Source organism: Narcine bancroftii, chromosome 9, assembly GCF_036971445.1.
Source record: "Narcine bancroftii isolate sNarBan1 chromosome 9, sNarBan1.hap1, whole genome shotgun sequence".
NCBI lineage: Eukaryota > Metazoa > Chordata > Chondrichthyes > Torpediniformes > Narcinidae > Narcine > Narcine bancroftii.
The window spans coordinates 105,630,383-105,654,505 of NC_091477.1; the positions used below are offsets into that span (position 1 = coordinate 105,630,383).

General features: G+C 39.1%; 1 protein-coding gene across 11 annotated transcripts in view; it reads right to left on the bottom strand.

Moving 5' to 3' along the window:
• lrch3 (leucine-rich repeats and calponin homology (CH) domain containing 3) overlaps nt 1-24,123 on the bottom strand; it is a 108,174-nt gene that overhangs the window by 65,986 nt on the left and 18,065 nt on the right. For all 11 annotated transcript variants that reach the window (XM_069897178.1, XM_069897183.1, XM_069897184.1 and 8 more), the window contains exons 2-3: nt 9,062-9,206; nt 6,942-7,068 (exon numbers count right to left, since the gene is read on the bottom strand). In XM_069897178.1, coding sequence (XP_069753279.1) covers nt 6,942-7,068; nt 9,062-9,206 — 272 coding nt within the window. The remainder of the gene's footprint in view (nt 1-6,941; nt 7,069-9,061; nt 9,207-24,123) is intronic.

The following is a 24,123-nucleotide window of genomic DNA, read 5'->3' on the forward strand; positions in this document are numbered from 1 at the left end:
TTTGCCAGTATGTAACCACATAGGTTTCTTCCCCTCCAAGCTATTTTTTTGTCAGTTACCTCTGGTTTGCTGATAATTCTGTCAAATGGTTTCCCCACATTTACTTTATTAAAATCTTCAATAATTCAACACTTAGTCCAATCTCGTAATAATCTACTATTCTCTGGCCCCTGGCATCTTCCTGCTAAATTTCTCTCCACCATTATCAAATCTGGGCATTACATGCAATTCTCAAATAATTAGTTACAATACTTTAAATGGGGATTAATAATACTTTAGTTCAGGAAACCATTCTTGAATTTCTACTTGGCCTAGATAATTATTTTTTTTTGTTAAGGATCTCATGTATATAGCAGGCTTCTTAATTGGTTCTACCAACTTCAATTCATCAGCCTTGTGAATATTCAGTTCTGTATTGTTCCTAGCCACTTTCCCAGACTGTTCTAGTCCTCAAACAGCACAACAATTTGAAGAGTCACTTGCAAAACAGTACTGAAAAGCCCTGCAACTCAGCTCTATTTGTGCTAACACTTTCTTGAAAGGACCCTTCTGACAATGACTTCTTAATTAAAAGAAATGCATCTTTGTCTCAAGAATAAATGGGAATTTCAAAACCATTACAAAAAGAAGTTATTGCTGAGCATTTTAGGAAAAACCATGTTTAAATTAGAATAATTTAAATTGGATCTCTATTTTGGAATAATTACTGATAAGTTTTAAAGATTTCTATTCTCACCAACACATACATATCCAGTATTTCCCCATAAATGATGTGATGAAATCATATTTATTCCTAACTGAACAAAGTTGATGTTACATTACTCTAAGCAACTTTTCTGGTCTACAGCTGCTTTTACAGAGGCATTGAACCATTGCAGAATGTGTGAAAAGGTAGCTTAATAGTATCAAGGAAACTGATTCATCCACAAAGAAAAAACAAATATTATTTGTCCAAGACCAGGTGGTGTGAGAGTTGAAGAACTTGAAATGGTATTTCAATCTGCCTAATCCTTTCTGTGGGAGATGGGAGGATTTGCACATTTCCAAGGTGCTTCAAAGCAGCCTATGTATGTAGGTAAAGTTTTTCACGTACACACTTCAGTCAAAGTGCCCTGGTGGGAAAAGGAAAAGTAGCTATCAAAAGATATAAATAGATATGATGAATGGGCAGAGAACAATAATTGGGATAAATATGAAATTGTGCATTTTGGCAATTAAAAATAAAAAAGTAAACATCTAAATTGTGAGAAACTGAAGAGCTCCGAGTTGCAGCATATCCTACTGCATGATTCACAAAAGGCTAGTACTCAGGTTTAGGAAATAATTGGGAAAGCTAACAGAATGAAACTGATTATTACTAATGGCATACAAAAGTAGGGAAGTTGGATTTCATAGGTAATGGCAATATTAGGTCTGGAGAAATATGTGATACTGGCCTCCATATTTGAGGAATACATTGCACACAGCTCAGACTCTAATATCAGAATGGGTGGTTGTCCAAATAAGGGTTGAACAGACTAGATCTGTATCCAGCATAGTTTAGACAAATGAGAGGCCAGATCTCAAACAATGATAAGACTGATTACAGAAAGGAGAAAGTGAGCCTGGTGTCATGACAACAACCTTCCTCTTAATTATAGCAACACAAAAGAAATAAGGAAGCGGTGAGGGAGGGGGGGGGGGGCACTCAACCCTGTCTATAGGAATGGTGCTGAGGTGGAGATGGCAGAGAGCTTTAGGTTGCTGGAAGTGAATATCAACAACAACCTTGTCCTGTTCTCACCACAATGAAGCTATGATGAAGCTTGAGAAATTCATCTTTAACCCAATGTCTCTTACCCATTTTTATAAATGCACCATGGAAAGCATCCATTCCTAAATTGATTTTGTGTGAGAACCCAAGAGTGATTGAAGATGATTGCCTCTCTGACCAATGGCGTGCCTCAAGGAATCACTGTTGGGTCCACTATTGTTTGTCATTTAAATCAACGATCTGGATAATAATATGGTAAATTTGTTCAGCAAATATGCAGATGATAATAAGATTGGGGATGTAGTGAGATCTGGACAAGATGGAAAAATGGGCAGTAAAATGGCAGATGAAATTTAATATGGCCAAATGTGAAGTGTTGCACACTTCCTTACTCATAATCTCCCACACCGCTGGAACAGTTCTACCAGTGGTTCCAGCGGTGTGGGGGATTAGGAGTAAGGAAGGTGGCCATTGAGCCAGCCGCCACTCTCCCACCGGGAGCTCGGGGCCGAGAGTCACCTTTCCACAGAAGGTAAGAGTGAGTCCCCCTGGGAGCGGCAGGGATGAGGGACAGAGGTCTGAGCCAGTTTTATTTTGAAGTTTTACTGTAAAATAAAAAAAAACTTGCAAGTGATATTATGGTCTTTATTTATCCAAATTCATTTAACACCCCATGCCTCCTGTTTTGAGTGATTTTGAAACATTGCCATTTTAAAAATGATTCTGAAATCCAGAAGATTCCAAACAACGGCAGGTGTCTGGTCTCGACAATCCCAGATAAAAGGTTAGGCACCTGTATAACTCCTCCCACCATAGTCAACTCTCTTCTCCCCATGAACCATCAGATTCAAGGACAGTTTTTTCCCCCTGCTGTTAGCAGATTTTTGAATGAAGATCCCTTGAGTAAAATAGGTTGCTCTGGTACTGTTTAATTGTATTTCTACCTGTATCCTGCACCTGGTCCTAATAATATGGTTAAACTTTACCATACTCAGAACTTTTGTTTTTTTATTGCACTAAGTAAGAGTTGATTTACCTGAATAGTGTGCAAAACAAAGCTTTTTACTATAATCCTGGTATATTTCATTTTGATTGAAACACTAAATACATGATTATAGGCTGGATGCGGAGAAGATGTTTCCTCTTATGGGAAAATATACAATTCAGGAATTTGTTTTTAAAAGTAAGAGGAAGAGTGTAGATTTTTTTTATCCCAGAGGGTCTCAAGCCTTCAGAACTTTCTTCATCAAAGGAATGCAAAAACAAAGTCTGTGAATATACTTACAGAAGATGTGAACAGATGTATGCTGAGCAAGGAGGTGAAAAGTAACTGCAGGTAGATGAGAATGTGAAATTCAAGTTTTATCACTTCAGCCATGATCTTAATAAATGTCAAACCAAGTGTCCTAATCCTCCTCCAATGTTAAGGTGGAAGTTCTGGAGGTAATAAAGCAGATTGCTCTTTCCCGGATTGAACCAAGCGTTGAGTGTTTCTGGCGCAGCACTTATCCAGGCAAGTGGACTCCTGACTTGTGTCATGTAAATTTATTGAAGAAATCAGGAGTAAAGTCATACTACAGAATTGTCAGTCCAGCTTGGTTTTGTACTACAATATTAATGTTATTGGTAAATGTTTAATTGATTCATACATTCCAAGAATGTGAACAGCAGTGCCAGCAGCTTCAATTACAGGTAATATTAAAAAAAAATTCAATGTATTTTATGCCAGCTAGGATCAATTTTACATTTACATCAAATATTTTGTACGACTAGCAAAGGTGAGCAGTATGAAACCTACAGTACTTTTCAAATAATCACAAAATCTCTCAAATTCTTAGGCGGAATTAAATTCTATTTCAATTCATTCAAAGACTGCTTTTTGATCATCATCTGCAAAATAGCTCAAGTAAATACAGCTCAGGGTATTAGGAACAACAAAATCCACAGTTTATTAGCATTTTTTTTAAAAACTGGAGTCAACTCTGCTCATGTCGAATGCAGCATTGTGCAAGCCATGAGACCAAGAGCTTTCATGTTTCATTCATGACAGGTTAATTAATCTGAACTGTAAAAACAGCTGCACTACAGCAATTATTGGTGTTCCCTATTTAGATAAGGAAATAAAAAAATTGAAACCACAAAAGGATCTAATATTTATGGAAGGAAAAAAAAATGTAAAACAGTAAAGTGATTCTGTTAATCCTTTTAGACATATTCTGAATCAACAAACCACTTATTTTTGGCTGTGCAAACACTTTAAAAGACATTAGAAAAAAAATACAGGAGTGCTGAGGACAAAACAATAAAAGTAATAAGAAAAGTAAAAGTAATGAATGGGATCATTTTTTTTTGCAAAATATTGTATAAACAAAGAATAAAACAAGAGAAAAATAGATCCAATGGCACCCTCAAGACGATGACACCACCAATGGACCTGCATTGAAAATAAGACATGCATTCATAGTTGTATTTTCTGAAAATAGATACAAGATCCATGAATGAAATATTGAACTGTGACAGAATAAAGATAACATTCAAGAATCATGCGTTGCATTGAGTGTTGTTGGTATCAACTCAAACCAAAGAGAAGTGGGAATGGGAAGAGTATGAATCAAATGAATCATATTGAGAGGAATTAAAAATGACAACACTGTACATCTTTTTTACCCTCATCTCGAAATCTATTTTACCTGATTTTGACTCCATGGGCAAAATAACTTAAACAGAAAACCTTGGAAATGACTCGTAGGTGAGACAGCATCTGTGGAAAGATACTTCATCAGAGCTGCAGGATGATAGGGATATATAACTTAAGAAAGTACAAAGCCACAGAAAAAGAGGTAAAGACAGAGTTTAATAATTTCAGGTCTTAGTAACAGTCAGACAGGAAGAGTTACTGAAGGAGGATGCTTGCAGACCAACTTAGATCGAAGAGGAGACCCAAATGCATATACACTGTTCCAGGTGTGTCTTCTCTAAAGCCCTATAAAGTTGTTTTGCAACAATTATATTCTTTAAAAACTTGCATATCAAATCATAGAACCAGCATGGAAACACTTCTGCACAACTCACCTTTGCTGGCCAAGTTACTTATCTGTGCTAGTTCCATTTGCCTGGATTGGGTCTTCTAAATCTTCCCTATCTAAGCACATGTCCAAATGTCTTTTAAATGTAATAAGTGTTTCTACAGCTTCCTCTGGAAGCTTGTTCCATTACACAACACTCTCCATGTGGAAATGATCGACTTTCAGGTCTCTTAAATCTTTACCCACTTACCTTAAACCTATGTTGTTTATTTTGACACTTCTTACTCAGTGGATAAGATAATGACTTTTTAACATTATTGTATACATCTCTATAAGGACAACCTTCCAGGCTTCAGGAAAGAAAATCTAAGAATATCTAGTGAGGAAAAATCAGTGGTTCAAGCAGCAGTCATTAAAGTTTGCAGCAGTGGGAGGGGTTACTGGGGAAGAAATTGCTAACATTTCAGGTTAAAACTCTTCATCAAGATTGATCATTGAGAGGTGAGATAACTAGTGTAAGGAGGAGAGGGATTAGATAAGAGCAGTAAGGGATTGGTGAACCGGGGTGGGTGAAAGAAGGCATACAGAAAGGGAGGAGAAATGCAGTTGATAGAGGCGGGTGATGGAGAGAAAAAATAGGGGCCAGATGGAGCAAAGTGGGTGAGGGAATGAAGGGTGAAGACAGCATGTGAAAGGCGGTAGGTACTGTCCAGAACTAATCCTTGCCTTTCCAAATACAGGCAGATATTGTTTCTCAGAATCCCCTCCATAAGTTACTCATGACATGCTATTCCTGAACTCTCACAATTTCATTTTTAAACGTCTTGAATTTGCCACACATCCCTTTACTTTCAAATAGCCTCTCCCAATCAACCCCCAAGCTTTTGTCTAATACTGTACCATCAACATTAGCCTTGTCCAAATTTAGGACTTTGTGTTCCAGTCTATCCTTTTCCATAATTATTTTATAACTAATGAAATTATGGTCACCTGTAACAAAGTGATCCTCCATTGACACATCAGTCGTATACCCTACATTATTTCCCAAAAGGAAGTTGAACATTGCTCCCTCTAGATGGGCAATTTTCATATTGCTTGAGAAAATTTTCCAGAATACACTTTAATTCAACCACATTCAAATCTACAGTACTCTGGCAGTCCCAGTTGATATTCAGACATGAAAATCCCCTACACTTAAAACCTTATTATTCTTACAGATCCCTATGTATTATCTATTCCATTCCTGTGGATTGTTGAGGGCCAATAGTACAATCCCAACAACATGACCACTCCCTTCTTATTCCTCAATTCCATCCATATAGCCTCACTGCAGGATCCTTCAGAAACATCTTCTCCAAGTCCTGCCATGATTTAATTCCCCTCCTCTCTTACCTCTCCTTCTAACATGACTGCGGCATTGATACCTCAGTATATTGAGCTGCCAGTCCTGTCCCTTCCTTAATTAAACAATATGTGGTAATAAAACACAAACCTTCATAATTTTATGCTGTAACTGTTAACTTTATAATTTGTATGAAAGGACATATGAATTCCTCTGAATCCCAATTAGTCTAAAGATGCCTCAACCACAGGGACCAGAATAGACGAGTGGGTCAGAGTCATACAGCATGGAAACAGCTCACAGGCTTAGCTGTGCAACATACCCTCCTGCTTTAATCCCACTTGCTCGCATTAGACCCTTCCACAGTCCCTGCCATACACGCCATTATCTGTGTTTCTTCAAGGAAGCTAACGTACCTGCCCCTACCACTTTGTCTCACAACTCATTCCAAATGCCCATGACCCTGAGTGAAGCAATGTCTCCAAACGTCCCTTCCAAATCTCACCTCTCTCAACCTACAGTTATGCTTCTTTTTCTTAGATTCTCCTACTCTAGGAAACAGACTTGTCATTATTAACCTCTTCTATGTCCCTCATGATTGAATAAACCTTAAAAAGATCCTCTTGCAACTTTTTACACTCTAAGGAAAACAGACCTAGTTTTTCCAGTCTCTCTCGACAAAACTCGACATCTGTAGTCCTGGCAACAATTTTGTAAACCTTTTATATTCTTTCCCATGTTACAGTATCCTTCCTATAGTTTGGCAAGCTATAGCCAATCTTCTGCATTGTTTTATATCCAAATAATGATTGGCACTTACAAGTTCTGTTAATTGCCGTAGTAATCCCATCTCCTCTGGCAATGATATTAATTTGTTGTTACTTGCAATCAGAACTTTTAAAGGGAGATTACAGATGTGCCCAGGTAATGTTGCGAGTTGATTACGACTGTGGAAAGACATTAAAAAAAAATTACTGGAATATAATTGGAAATATGGCTGTTATCCTTGAAAAGGATTATTTGAATCCTTTCACAGTGAATAATGTCAAACTATTCATGAAACAATTTTTCAGTATATGAATGGAATGCCAGGTAAGTAAATTAAACTTTCAACTGGGGATCAATTGAAAATATAAATATTTATCTATCATTAATGACATAATATAACTATGTTTATTGATAGAGGTAATAAATGTAGACCTTTGCAATCAGATTTTTTTTAAGTGAAAGTAAACAAATAGGTTGAAAATAGTTAAGATATTCTTGGGTACATTGGATTTCTTGTTTTTGGGTTCATTGCACCACAGCCCTCTTGACCTCTAGTGCACACATAAGATATGGTGATTTTGCCAATCACTTCATCAATTGCACAAACCTCATGAGTATGACAATTTACAAAATTAGAGTAATTAAGTATTACACAGTAACCTTTCCTTTCAAATCTTTATATGGCACCTCATTTGAAAAATTGCTACAGCTTATGTACCGAGTCCTTGAAATGTGTAAGTAGGCAACATTAAGCCTCAAACAGAAACTAGGGGGACTCAGTGGGTCAGGTAGCATCTATGTCTAGAAATTGGTCAGTCAATGTTTCAGGTTGGACCCTTTACTGAAAAGTGATTTCAATTCCACTTCCATGCCTTCCATTCAGGCTCAGCCAGGGTCTCCAGAATGTACGATCTATCCATTGCAGCTCCCAACTGTTCTCTCAACATTCTACTCTCTCCATGATGCCTCGCTATTAAACAACTCTTTTTCTCTGCCTGAACTCTGGGCTTTGCTCTCTACTATGTGTTACAGGTCTGAATTCTACTTCATCCTCTGCCAGATCTCGATCAAGGTTCCCAACCTGAAATTTCAACTAAACTGTTCTATCCATAAATGTTGGTTGGCGTGCTAAGTTCCTCTCACGTCTGTAGTTTTTTTTTCTGTTTCTCAACATTCAGTTGCATATGGTTTATGATTTTCCACCAGCAAGTGGTGATGGTTTCAATATGCATCCCTGATCCAAAATGAGGTGGATTTTGTTTTCAACTGAATAGATAAGGTGGTTGCAGGAGGAAAAACATGAACATCTGTGTTCAGTTGCACTGTGTGAACCATTAAGCACCAGTAGTCCAACTGTACACATTGAAGAATATCAAAGCTGGAGTGCTTGTTACAAAAGCAGTCTGAACTTCAGACAAACAGGAAAAGAATGTGCTCTCCACAATGGACATTTTGGTGATTGTCTTCATGAGGATTAAACATTCAACTCAGCATTAACAACTTTCCTTCACTATGATACAAATTAAGCATCTGAATTAAATCATGGCAAAGATGATAATTATTTTTTTCTTAAATTTAAACCTGATAAAAATGCTTCCGGAGAATTTTTAGCATTCACAATTTTTAATAAAAGAAGTTTATTCTTTTTTTTTAAAAATCGCAAATGTAGAAATTGCTTCATTTCCAAAATTCCTCAGTCACAATGACATTTTTTAGATAGGATTCCCTATTGGCTCAGATGTCATGAAGGTTGTATATTTAAATCCTGGCATTTGCAGTTTATCTCAGATTAACAATAGCCTGAGGGTAAAAAAAAATAAACTTAAATTATGAAGAATTGTATACAGATATACGAGGAGGTATAAATGAATCTCCCTGCTAAATATCCTACCTATGCATGCATTCTAGATGGATAAAATGCCTTACTTTATCAAATAACATGAAGATTAGAAATTTTAAAGAGAAAGCAAGAAAAGCCAAGTTTGTTTTATTACTGATGCAATTTTTTTTTCAGGTTCACCTCCTAAATAATGAGGAAATTTGCTGACTACATCTTGTCAAAGCTGTATAGAAATTTGTTCAGTATACTTAACATCTGTAGTATATTTTAAAAATGAAAAGAATGTATGCTGGATAATTTAGATTAAATGATTTGCATTTGAAAAAACATACCTGATATTGAGGAAGGTTAATGACTGTAGATTTAAAATGGCTTCTGGAATACTTCGTATACAGTTCTGATAGAGGTTAAGGCTCTCCAATGATACAAAGTAACAAACTTCAGCTGGAACTTCCACTAATCTGTTCTTGGATAGATCTACAAGTGTGGAAATTTAACAACAGAAGTACTATTAATACAGATCAGAATTGAAGACTAATCAGAGGAATACAAACATCTGAATATTGTACCATTTATACGTTATTCCAGATAATGATCTTGAATTTATAAAAAAAACTTTTCCTTGGAAAAACACATTCTCTGTAAACACAGGCAAAAGCCACTTTACCCAATTAATTCATCCCAATTTTTAATCATGTAAGACAAATTCGTGATAACCAATTAATAGAATCAATGGGAATAATTACAATGAATCCCTGTCCTTTCAGATCATCATCAAGACATAAAAAATGTTTTAAAAACAACTTTTAGCTGCATATCATGACAAAACTGTTAAGGGTAATAAAAATAATTATGATATTTTTCATAATTACATCATCACTAAACTATTTCTTAGAAAAATATTTGTCCAAAGTTGACTGCACAGATTTTGATTGATTTTTTTTCTCATTATACAATTTCCTATAGCTAGTCATTGCTGCGGACTTTCAGGCTTCTTTCCAAGTTAGGATTGACATTTAGATAAAAATCCTTGGCAGCTTCAACAACTTTCAAATATTTTTTGAAAACATTTCTGGAAATTTTGCAGCAGCATTTTCTTCAGCGCCAGCACCTTCCCCTGTAATCCTTATGTTGTGTAATCCTATTTGATGTATAAAGGTGTCCAACTAACCTAAATTTGCAGCAAAAGTTTCCATATCCCCATGAAATTTATTTTCTTTAATAATCAAAAAGACGTTTAAAGCTTTGGTTTGATTGTTTTTTGTACAAAGTGGTATTTGCTTTTGGTTACAATCTTCAATTCAAAGATGAAGTGGTCATTCTATTTCAATCATTAATGGACTTCTATTTTGAGTAATTTGCAAGCTTCGAGAAAATGATGCAACCTTACCATGTTTTTTATATTCGAGCTTCTTACTTACAACTGTTGACTCATGGTAGCCCAGATTGTGTCTGATTTTCACATTGCTGGCCCTATCTTCAGGTTCTAAAGTAATTGCTTTTCTTTTCCTTTTAATATCACTGTCAGATTTTTTTCCACATTTTCTTTTACCCATATTTAATAGGGGCCAAACACAGAGTCTGACTGTCATTTGCGCATATTTTATTTAGGGCCATTCATTCGATCTACTTGTAACTCAAGTTTTCCAGAAAGACCTTGCAGTACACACGTAAAACAGGAAATGGTCGCAGTTTTCCAAATTACAGTAACTGAATCTCGTGTTGATTGAAGTGGCATATAGCGAGGTTTGCCAGTACTAACTTTTTAATATGCCCACCGTTTTGAAAAAAAAATTGTCAGTCAATAAATTCAATATTTAACTATGTGATCAGCTCTTCTTACAGAAATTGCATTTCCCCCACATCATTTGAGTTATGAGCCACATCCCTTTTATTCCACCTCCAAGACAATTAAAAAAAAAACTTGTCTTCAAAACACATCCTTCTTTCATCCACTCTAATGTCTCTTTTCAGGAATTGCTTGGCCTGTCATGTACAATATTTTATCATTCATTTTTTTCTTTATACTAAGTCAGTCTGATTATGGGCTATGATTGTTAATTTTTGCTATCATACTCTGTGATTTGCTTTAATTGTCTCCGTGGATCCTTTCCTGACAGACTTTAGTTATCATTGCACATTCAGTTTTTTTCACTATTATCTTTTTCTTGGTTCAGTTTCCTAAATATCTGTTAATTTCTGCAAATAACCCCACCCCATTCTTCAATTTCCCCACACAGATAGAAGCATTGAATTTAAAGCCTTATGTACAGATTTAACCATGTGATTCACCACATAAATGGTCTCAACTTGATTGAAGTAAAGCTTATTTGAACAGACCATCCTATATTGGTGCCAGCATTTCATAAATTGAAACCCTTTCTTCATAGACATTTTTAATTTGGAACGCAACTTGCAGGTCGTCATGGAGGAGATGGAGGATAACAATTAATTTTTGGGAACAGTCACCATGAAGTCCATCCTTCATAATCTCTCTTGGCTGAGAGAGCTAACGTTTATGTACGTACAATAATATTCACATGCAGACACACACACACAGACGTAGACAAGAGAATCCCATGCTCAGAATCAGCACTTTTGGCTTTAAAGCAAAAGAATACTTTTTATTTTACAACTATAATACCACTTTGGGACATCTTAGAATTTCAATTCATTCAGAAAATGAATTGAAAATCTGCATAAGTGCATTGTCCAAGAAATTTGGACACAGAAATTTTCAGCTCTGTGTCTTGATAGTATGCACATCCAAGTTAGTTTTCAGATCAAACTAAGTTACACCACAACTTCAACCAAGTAATTCCACTGTATATCACCCATGTGAATCTCATATGACTCAGTCACACACAAAACGATAGTACTTCTATCGATAGCATGTTGTTACAAGTCCAGAAGACCCCAAAACCCAACAGCAACAGAAATTCACCAAGACAAATAGTTACTTAAACAAAAGTTGCTTTTAATTTTCTTTAAACATGAAAACAAGATAAAAATTTTAATTTAATACTATTAACTTGACCCCCTCCTAATTCTAAGCACATGTGTATGGTATCTGTATATGTTCAGGAAAGTTCTTTGATTCACAGTCCAATCTCACTTCTCACTCCTCCAAATTCACCGATATCAGGCAATTCTTATACCGTGCACAGAATTTAACATTTATGAACTTTCACCAGGCTCTGGTGCTTAAAGGTAAATGGTTACCACTCATGAAGGTTCTCAATGGTTTCAGAGAGAGATTTGTTGCTCATTGGACACACACAAACTGATTCCCTCCAATCAGCCACTTCAGTGTCTTGTTGAAGGAACTTGCCCTATCATGGGTTTTCCAAATGATAACCTCTTTTTCCTGGTCACCACAGAATTCCTCTAATTTTCTTTATTTCAGGAGAAACACTCCAGCCAGCCATTTCCTCTTGTAAGGACTACAAATGTTTTCAACAGGCTGAACTCAGAACTCATAACCCATCTTCAAAATGGGTTTTTCAAGAAGCCTGCTCACTTGCCATGTTGTAGCCTCCCAAAAGCTACTGCAGAACTGTCGAACTGAATTCTTTCTCCCTCTATTTGTAAAACCACATGACCCCTCTTAGAACAGCAAACTGCAACAAGAAATATTGCTGACACTGGAATCATTTCCACCCTATACATCAGTTGCTTTAAAGACAATAGTCCATTTACTCCACACCCTAATCCTAACACCTACTTGTGAAGTTTCCTTAGGCATTCTTCAAAGTTTCTGTAAAGTCTCTGTGGACATGAAGTCTCTACTTATGGATAGTTCTTGCATTTCAAATGACATGTCTTTTGTGAAAATGATAATGTTTGTGAAGTGACCTACACACTAAACGCCCGTAATCTCTTTTAAAGACATAATATATAATATAAAATATAATATACCCCGTAACAATGTAATTTCAAAGAGTTCCCAATGATGGGAAAATAAGAACACAAATAGGCTACAGGGCCCTTCAAGTCTTTATCATGGCTAATTCTCTTATCAACACTTTTTTCCAGAACTATTTTCTAGCATCCTAGTTCCCCCTGATACCTTTAGTGTCCAGATTTCTATAAATCTGTTTTTATAACACAGCTACTTTTATAGAACCTCTAAAACAAGTTTTCTGGAACAGGTTACTGCCTAACCTAGAGAACTCAAAGGGGGTTGGCCCTTTTTATTTCCAAAAAAATTACAACTGTGTAACTCAAAGCAGCTATAAAATTAGTGAAGAATTCTCCAAAAATTGTAATAAACTAAAATGCAGCCATTTAGCAAACAAGTATTTTTAAGAAACATAAGATATAATTTAAGAAAGAAAAAGTAGAAATGAATAAAAGATGAGTGAATTTGAACAATATTTATTGCATTTGTACAACAGTTGTCATAACCTCTACATGCACAAAAGTGATTTACAGACTAAATGCATATCAAAATTTATTTATAATGTCAAAAATAAAGCAAATGGAGGGAAGTATGAACACTCGACATTTTTTGTAAGGGCAGACTAAGATTATCAGAATCTAAATGCTGAGTGTTTAGGGTATACTAATATTAAGCATTTCCCAACAGTGTATTCAGATCTTGCATCAATCACCTGGACAATGCAGTGCCCTCCATAATGTTTGGGAGAAAGACATATTTTTTCCCCTTTATTTGCTCCTGTGCTTCAGTTTTAAATTTGAAATTAAACAATTCATGTGATGAAATTACGCATCCAAGATTTTATTCAAGGGTTTTATGTACATTTTGGCTTGACCATGAAGAAATTACAGCACTTTTTGTACATAGTCTCCTCATTTCAAGGCACTACAATATTTGGGACATAGATGTATACAGGCAGTCCCTGGGATGAAAACATCTGATTTATGAACAGCCCATAGTTACAAATTGACAGGCCGGCTGAAAGGAGAATGACATCTAATTCTGGTTCGAGCAGTGCTTGCTTTCCATTGGCTCACTGCCCTGTCAATTGTCAGATGGCCGGTGACAAGCATCCTGTGTTAAGCTACACCACACACAGCCTGGCAAAGCAGCGAATGGGCAAGGGGCCAAGCAATCTGGCAGAGGGAGGGGGAAAGAAGCAGTGTGCACCATTGCAAAACCTCCAGCACCATCATGGCGCGGCATGGGGCTGCCACTCGGCCCTGCAAAATGGCTACCACTTGGCCTTAAAATGTGATTGCGCCACCAAGTAGGGAGGGAGAGAGAAGAAGCAGCATACGTCATAGCGATGCCTCCGGTACCATCATGGCTCGGTGAGGGGCCACCACCCAGCCGCGCAAAGTTGTAGTCTGGCCTTAAAGTGCAATTGCACCACTGTGGGTGAGGGGAGAAGAGAGCTGGCCACGAAATTTAGAATTGAAAGTATTTGCAATGTAGCCATCTCACCATCACCTACTCCTGTAAGTGTTAACTTTTAATCATGATCCTATGACCATATGTAGTTACTTTTATTATTACCTGCATCTGTATTATGTTTAAGATGCTTTTGTGTCTTGGGAAGTGTTTTATATGCATATAAAGGTAAAATATATACTACATATGAAGATAAACATTTGATTAACTGACACATGACGAGCTAGATCAGCAACAATGGAAATTGACTAAGACGATAGTATTTTCAAAAACAGCAATAATAATTATTAATTTATTAATAACATGACACTTCTTACTTTACTCTAAACTTAACCCCACTATGCATAAGTATGTGTGTGTGCACATGCAGCAAATCATTACAGTTTAAGCTCAATTCTGAAGAGATGCTTTTAAAGTTCAGTCTCAGGAAACTTCTGTATTGAAACTCAAAAGTCTTTAAACTGTTGCACAAAAGTAGTTATGAAATATTTTGAAACATCAAGTCATCAAACCTCCTTAAGACTCACAAATTTCTTGAATTGTTTTCAGAGCATTGTTTCTTCATACGAGTGTTTTTTTCACAAATCCCCCCTCTTTTGCATGGAGGTTTCTGAATCTATGTTTCATACGATGATTTCACAAACCCAGGCAAGGGTTACATGAAGAACCACGTAGAAATGGACACAGCAGGACTGCCCTCTCTCTCTCAAAGAAACAGTAAGAAGTGGTCATTATCTTTCAAAAGCCACTTATTCTGTGTTCTCTTTTGAACAGGTGTAACACATAACAGTACTTTTCTGGTTACTGTATTTCAATCCTGTGTTACCTACAGAATGGTAAGACATCTTCTGGTTTCTAAATGTCCCCGTTTTCATTAATATCTTCTCTGAAATATCTTTAATCATGTGACATGACATCATTACTGTCTTTGAAGTTTAAATTCTTAAAGAATACGAGCTAATGTGATTCCGAGTTGTCTGCTCAGCTAACCAACAAATAAATGGCTTTCTTGCATACACAGCTGTTTCTCCACCAAACATTCATTTTTCCAGCAACTGAATGGACAATCACCCCAGTTCTACGACTGTGTGCACAGCTTCTGCACGTAATGGCTTAACAGACATTTCGACTTTCAAAATGGTTTCTCTCTGAGTGTAATTGTGTCTCTGTAAGTGTACCCTTTTCACTCTAAAACTAACTTTACTAAGAAATATATACTTCATAACTAAAGATTAATAATAGTACAATTCTGTCACAACCATATGTACCTGTTCCGACTTGCATAAACATTCGAGTTAAAGGTAGAACTAGGTAACGGAACTCGTATTTAACCCGGGGACTGCTTGTATTAAAGTATTCACATTTAGTACTTTGTTGCATATCCTTTCATGCAATGGCTGCTTGAAGCCTGATCACCAGGTGCTGAGTATCTTCTCTGGAGATGCTCTCCCGCACCTCTTCTGCAGCCATCTTCAGCTCCTGCTTGTTTCAGGGGCTTGACCCCATAATTTTTCTCTTCCAGCAAATAGAAGGTATGCTCAATTGGATTTAGATCGGGTGACTGACTTTGTCATTCAAAAATTTTCCAGTTTTTAAGCTTTGAAAAACTTCAGCAGTATGTTTGGGATCATTGTCTTGCTGTAGGATGAAATGATGTCTAATGAGTTTGGAGGCATTTGTTCTCACTTGAGAAAATAACATGTTTCTATATGTCTTAGAACTCATTTTGCTACTGCCATCAGCAGTTACATCATCAATGAAGAGAGGTGTATGCTATATACGCCCAAGCCATAACACCCCACCACCATGTTTCACAGATGAGGTGGTACACTTTGAATCTTGGGCAGTTCCTTTATGTCTCTACACTTTGCTCTTACCATCTCTCTGATATATGTTAATTTTGGTCTCATCTGTCCATGACACCTTTTTTCCAGAATTCAGCAGGGTCCTTTAAATGCTTCTTGGCAAACTGTAATCTAGCCATCCTTTCTATGGCTAACTTGTGGTTTGCATCTTGCAGTGTTGCCTCTGCATTTTGGTTCATGAAGTCTTCTGCGGCAGTAGTCATTGACGTATCCACAGCTATCTTTCTTCATTATGATGAGAATTCTTGTCATCAGCAGTGGAGATCTTCCTTGGTCTGTCAGTCCCTTTGTGATTACTGAGCTCACCAGTATGCTCTTTCTTCTCAATGATGTTCCACACAGTTGATTTTGGTAATCTAAGACATGGGCATTATCTCTTGTATTTTATTCTTGTTTTTCAGCCTCGTAATGGTTTCTTTGACTTTCACTGGTACAATTCTGTTGAAAATGACAACTATGCACTCCAAAGGTGACCAAAAGCTTAGAAACAAGCTTATCTCTCTTATACCTGCACCAATGAAGCAATTAAATTTATCTTACTCCTCACAAACACCTGTAAAGCCAAATGTCCCAAACATTATGGTGCCCTGAAATAGGAGAACTAAGTGTAAAAACTGCTGTAATTTCTTGGTTATCAAACCAAAATGTATACAAATAACTTTTAATAAAATCTGGAGTGCGCACTTTAATCAGATGTAAATTATTTAATTACAAATTTAGGGGCAAATAAATGAAAAAAGTGTCTTTGTCCCAAACATTATGGAGGCCAATGTAGTTACTTTATCACTTATCATTTATGTATTAATAGATTACTTCAAAGTTTTAATTACAATGATCCAGTTGAGCAGCCTACTTTGTAAAACAAAACTCATCTCCATCCAAAATTTGTGTTCTTATTTTAAGAAACAAGTTCCCATGCCAAAAAGATAATCTGCTAATGAGTCTCCAACATTTTCCCAGAAAAATTGACTACCGTAACAATTCTAACAGATGTTAGAAAATTGTGAATGGCATTTGTTGGGGGGCGGGGGAACTAATTAATAATAGCAATATAGTACATGCATAACAAAACAAGTCGAGAGCTATTTTTCGATGTCTAAGTATTCTTTCTTTTCCTGAGAATTTTATTGTCTATTAGTCATTGGAGCACAGGTTACTATTCTCTCCTGCCCTTCACATCCCAATAGCCCATCTTCAACCAGAATTCAGCCAACCTGTTTCAATACTCCCATCCTTGATCAGCTGCCTGAATCCAACCCTACCATGAATTTAGATATTTTTGAAGAAATGGTGCAAGGTTCATTGATCCACGAAATTTAAGTTTTTACTGATACCATACAGTAATCTGGAAAGTGAATATTTTAGCTTTGCAATCTTGTTGAATGGAAATAATTTAAAAGATCTTTCAGAGTATTAAGAATTAAGTGTGATTTTTTTTTACTAGTGTAAAATACACCATGCAATCCAAAAGGACCCTATTTTCTATGAAATGCACAACAGCATATGAGGCAATCAATAATAGTACCAAAACCCAGGGATGTGCAAGAGAAAACTAATGGGTGTAATATGGCAAGTTTAAAAGATAATTACACAATTCAATTAAGTAAGTATATATAAATGGTAAAGAAAACATGTGTCATCTGCACTTCATATACATTATATTTTTAAACACAGAACAGCTGTCATAGGAAGTCTGTCTCTCAGCTTCAGGAAATGTTCATCCCAGCAACAGTAATTCACATTTCCTCTTCCCAAGTCAGTTTGAGAAGATGAACGCAATCCCTCTTATGAAAGCCACCTCCATTTCTTCTCAATAGCCCACAAAAAATCTTCACAACACAATCTGAAAACTATTGAAGCTCCTCCAATAGTGGAGGTGACATTCCAACACAAAGCAACATAACAAATGTAAATTGGCTATTTAACTCATGTTCAACTTCAAGATTTTCTTTAGAAATAGGTTGCCACTATTGTATGCTAAGCAATATTTCAAAATTATAAATGGGTTCTGTAAGGTAAAACATCATGAGATGGGAATGTGTAGGGAGTTACCCTGTACAGGGCTGTAACAAGAAGGGGAGGTGTCCTTGTACTCCTGTTAGGTAAAACATCATGAGATGGGAATGTACAGGGCTGTAACAAGATGTGAATGCATCCTTGTACTTACAAGATAAGAGAGACATTGATGGATTGAGAGGCAGGAAGCTAGCAGGGAAAGGATAGCAACAGTTTTAGTCATTGGACAAGTAATGATATGATGATGTTCTAAGCACATATCCAAGGGTATAAAAAATCACCATTTTGCTGATAACGGCAGAATGCATTCTCCGACTAACATGGTTAGTCGCAAGTGTTACAATCCGGTAATAAAGAACAAAGAACTCTGATTTCGACTCAGCCTGGTGTTTGTCTCACTCATTCATGAACAAAGCAGACCTAACAGTTCTCAAGAACCATGGGAGTTCCCATGAAAATGAAAAAAAAATCTATTTTCAGGCCTGCTGATTATAAAGTTGGTAAATTGAGCAGAGCACAGATTTGCATCCTCATTGAACTTCAAGAGAGCAACAAAGAGTCAGCTCATGAATCTGTTATTCCAGCTAATGAGCATGTGGGTGCACAACAGGTATAGGGCTTAATACATGTAAATTCTAGGATAATTCAACATGCAACACAATCTTTAATAAAGACACATTCTAATATTTAATTTAGAACAAATGATATTAAAATCATAATTATGGTCAAAAAATTAATGCTAACCATAAATTTGGCTTCATAAATTACTGGAAACATTTAACTTTCACTTAAAGTTAGCCTTAAAGCAAATATTTCATTCTTAGCTTTCTTCCCTTTTAACACCATAACCACACAGTTTGTTTGACAATACAATTCCCCAAAATGGATGTGAGCACTGCTGTGTGAATAATTCTGACACAAAGTCCACAGACTGTACAACAGGCTTAAGTTAGCTTAAACGTACACCAGTATCTATATCTTTGTTGGCTCCACACGTTTGGCTCTCCGAAGGGGCCGGCTCGAGTCTTTCAACACGCCGGTGACTGACAGCAGACAGATACTGGTGCAGCTCCTCACACATGGGTGAATGCCAGGTATCCGAACATGGTGAAGATCTTCGCCAGTGCCTTGATAATGGAGGCAGTGGAGGTGTCAGGACAAGGATGGCAAAGGGAAAAGAGGAGCATTTGTCTATGACTGAGAGGAAATAGACATTCTTATTAGTGGAAGGCAGTGGTCCCTTGAAGTTGACACTGAGTCACTCAAAGGGCTGAGTAGCCTTCACTACATGGGCCTGTGGCGGGCGGAAGAAGTGCGGTTTGCACTCCGCACAGACCCTGCAGGACTCAATCAAGGTCTGGACTTCTTGGACGGTGAAGGGGATGTTCCAGGTCTTAATGAAGTGGTACAAGTGAGTGATGACTGGGTGGAAAAGGGTGTCATGCAGCACCTGAAAATGTTCGGACTACACACTCGTGCAAGTCCGGGACAGGGCATCGGGGGAGTCATTGGGCTTCCATGGCCTATACTGGATGTTTTAGCTGAAAGTGGCCAGCTCAACTCTCCAGCTCAAGATCTTGTTGGTTTTGATTTTGCCTCCGTGGGTGGTGCTGAACATGAATGCCACTGCGTGCTGGTCTGTGAGAAGGGTGAACCTTCTGCCTGCCAAGTAGTGACGGCAGTGACGGACTGCTTCCACGATCACCTGGGCCTCCTTTTAGATGGTGGAGTGTACGATCTCTGAACTGTGGAGGATCCTGGAGAAAAAGGCCCCGGGTTTTGAGAGTGGCAACGAGGGCAATGTCAAACGCTTCGGACTCCACCTGGAATGGAGTGGTTTCATCCACAGCATGCATTGTGGCATTGGCACAATGTGGGCGAAGGCTGCTTGCACATCGGCACGGAGGGGAAAAGTGGTGGCTTGGGCCAGTGGGCGGACCTTGTCTGAGAAGCGGAGGACTCACATAGAGAAGAGCCCTAGGCACCTGCGGAGGGCCTTGAGTGTGTGGGTAAGGGACAGTTCCATTAGGGGGCACATGCATTTGGGGTCGGGACCAATGACATCCTGTTCCACAATGCACCCCAGGATGGCGAGGTGGGTGGTGTTGAACAAGCAGTAAGTGAGGTTCGGTGCCTCTGCTGTTCGGAGGAATCTTTCCAGGTTGAAATCATGGTCCTGCTGGTCATGGCTGCAGATGGTGACATTGTCCAGGTACAGGAAAGTTGTTCTTAGATTGTGCTGGTCTACCATGCGGTCCATCTCCCACTGAAACACGGAGACTCCATTGTGACCCCAAACAGGACCCGGCAGAACTGGTAGAGGCACCCATCTGCCTCTAAGGCTATACAAGGTTTATCCTGATCATGGATGGGGAGCTAATGGTAGGCTGACTTCAGATCTAGGTTATCTTGTTAACCATGTTGGTGATGCGCGGCAGTGGGTAGATGTCCAGCTGGGTGTACCGGTTAACAATCTGGCTATAGTTTCAGATCTAGGTATCTTGTTGACCATGTTGGCGACGCGCGGCAGTGGGTAGATGTCCAGCTGGGTGTACCGGTTAATGATCTGGCTATAGTCAATGACCATTCTTGGTTTGCTATCCCCTTTTACAACAAGGACCTGGGCTCTCCAAGGGCAGGTGCTGGGGTCTATAACTCCTTCCGCTAGAAGCCGATAAAGGTCCTGTCGGCTGCACAGTAGCACCTGCTCTTGGCCGCTATAGGCTTACAGTTTGGCATCAGGATGCTGAAGAGGGATGGAGGGAACACCTGTAAGGTGGGAGCCCGCAGATGGACTGGGGGCAGTCGGTGGACTTTGTGCTGTGGATGGTGAGTGGGGGAGTGGGCCACCAAAGGTAAGGGTGAGGCTGTGGAGGTGACACAGGAAGACTTGTCCCAGGATAACCAGGGCACAGAACTTGGGCAAGACCAGGAGCCTGAACCCTTGATAGGTTCCCCCCATCCTCCCCACTGTCAAGTTTACTGAGCAGCATCCTAGTGCCGTGATGGAGAGGTCCTGGGGCATGAAAGCAATAGTGAAGTTCGCTGGGTATACTTTGAGTTTCAGCATTCGGACCACATTCGGGAGCACAAAGCTCTCAGTTCTATCGCTATCAAACCGGCATTTTATTACCTTCCCATTGACAGTGATGTCCATCATCGAGTACCTGAGTCTGTAGAGAATATCCTCCATTAGTGTTGACGCTAAGACTGCCTCGGGGTCCGAGTCGCTGCTTCCCGACAGTTGTGGCAAGTAGTGCCGAATGGGTGCCTTTAGCAGTGTGGGGTGCGGCGAGAGCACGGTTTTGCCCATGCACGTGTTAACCACATCATCTGGTCGGCAAATTGGGGTGGTTGAAGTTTGGCTGACCCATGATGGTGGCACCCAGGACTTGTATATAGCTTTGGCAAGGTCGGGCGACTTGACTAGAAGTGATGTCATTGGTGCGGGTGTAAGTGACGCCACCGGTGTGGACAGAAGTTGGACGATGAAAGATGGTGGTGCCCATGGCGAGTACATGGTGGCGGCGTGGTTGGATGGCGAGGCCAGAAGTCACGTCGACGGTGCAGGCAGAAGTGGCGGCGGAGTAATGGCACTACTTGGCATCCGCACGTGGAAACGTCCCGAGAGTCGGAAGGGGTTTCCAGTGGGTTTAGAGAGGCACACTTTAGCAAAGTGGCCTTTCTTGCTGCATCAGGGGCAATGCAAGTTCCTCGCAGGGCAGTTCTTTCGGGAGTGCCTGTCTGACCCACACCGGGCCTGCAGTACTTACAGTGGCGGACTGTGTTGGTGATCATCTCTTCCACGCGAAAGCCCCTCAGCAACTGGTGCTGTCAGCGTCGGCCAGGCCGGAGGGTGGGGGAGGGGAGCATCGAAAGCCTCTACATGGTGAGTTGCAGCTTCAAGGGAGCAGACCACCTCCATGATCCTGGTAAGGGAGGCCTTATTCTCCTCCAACAGTGTCTTTCATGTTGTCCTTGACTGCAACCCTCGCACGCAGGCAGCTCGGATGAGTCGCTCTACCTCCCCAGCAGTCACCCAGCTTTGATCGTGTACGGTTATGCTAGTTCTCACAGTGCCTCCAGGTAAGTGTCTACTGTCTCACCTGGCTGCTGTACCCTGATGCTCAGCAGATACTGGGCATAGAGTACATTCATCAGGGTGCCTTGTGGGCCCAGCTTGGTGCAAAGTATGAGTTTCTTCTGGTTAGTGTTGATGACCTCAGCCAGTGTGTGGATGATCACCACACTTCCAGATCTCGAAGTATGCTGGAGCGTCTGGGTGTTGAGGGTCGATATCCGACCTCTCGACGGTGAGGAACTTCTCCATGGTCCTTTTAATTTTAAGCTAATTAAATTATCACAAACACCAGACTTCACTCCATAAAGAATATCTATATGAGGCAGTGTCTTTTAAAAAAAAGCAGCCACTATCCTCAAAGACCCCCCCCTACCATCCAGACCTCACTCTGCTGCCATCGGGAAAAAGGTACAGGAGCCTAAAGATGAGCACTCAGTAGCACAGGACAGCTTCTTCCCCACTGCCATCAGATTCGTGAATAATGAATAAACCAAAAACACTAAAGGTGTGCACTTTTTTTTATATATATTGCTGTAAGATGTTTTATAATATGAATGTTTGCACCATGATTCTGCCACAAAACACCAAATTTCATGACTTGTTCATGACAATAAATTCTGATTCTTCTCAGGCTGCACCCTCTGGGAGTATCTTCTCCATGTTCACTCTTTCCAATATTCAGTAGAGTTCAATAAGATTGTCCCCTCATTCTTTTAAAATCCAGCAAATACAGGCTCTTCGTATGCTAACCCTCTCATCTTCGGGATTATTCTCGTAAACCTGCTCTCTATCATTTCTAATGCCAGCACATTCTTCCTTAAGTATGGGTCCCAAAACTGCTCACAATATTCCAAACAGGATTGTAGTCATTTCAAAATGAATGCTAATAATGTATTTTCCTTCCTTATTACAGTCTCAACCTCCAAGATAAACTTTGGAGAATCCTGTACTAGTACTCCAAAGTTCCTTTGGAACTAGGATGATGGCAGTTGCTTTGAAACCACTGGGGACGATAGACTACTGCAGTCACATATTGAAGATGACCACAAGGACCTCCGTCAGTTGGTCTGTGCAATCCAGTATCTGACCAGGTATGTTATCTGGTCCCACTGGCTTCTGTGGGTTTACCTGGACAGGGTTTCTCTCATCTCACCCAAAGCTATGCAGGGGGCCCGTTTATCAGTAGGACATGGAGCTTTTTTCAGTGTCAGCCAGAAGATGATCAGTCTGTTCGGAAGGGAGACTCTCAAGTTTGTCTTGTAGTCTGTTATAGTTTTGATTCCTTGACACATTTACCTCATGTCACTGGTGTCGCATAACTGTCTATGGATCTTCTATGCGTATCCACGCTTTGCCTTCCGGATTACATGGGAGAGTACATCCCTGCCACCTTGTCTCCTGTCCAGAAGGCAACATCAAGAGCTCTGAGAAATGCCTGGACCTCTGCATCCAACCATGGTTTCTGGTTAGCCTTGGTTGTGTAGCATTTGATCTAGGTGACATCCTCAATGCACCTGCTGATGTCACTGAGCTCATGTACTCCTCGATGTTTACATGACCATTGTAAGTGGCAGCCTCTCTGAAAGAGTTCAAATCAATGGTCTCAAAGCAGTCATGTAGTGCTCTGTAGCTATTGCTTTATTCCTCATAACAAATTCATTTTCTAGTTGTAAGGAACCTACAGTCACCTTTACAAATCATTCATGTCATTTTACATATGTGTGGAAACATACATGGTTCAGTTTTGTGTTCTTTGTGAACTGAATTTCATACTTTATATTTTATTTTTCAATCAAACTTCCAAAACAACTTCCAAACTGATTTATTTGAGCTACTGAGGGTAACAACTGCAACCATTTTACTTTAAGATGCTTATTTGACTTTGACAAGGCATGACCAAGTCCAAGACCTGATGATCAAGATGTCAATGACTAATCCCTAAAGATTAAAAGTAAGCTTCATCTTCTTGGGGGAGAAGTGAGAGACAGAACTGACAGAAATATCTTGACATCAGTGACATTGGATTTGATCAATGTGACAAATACAATACTAAGCAGA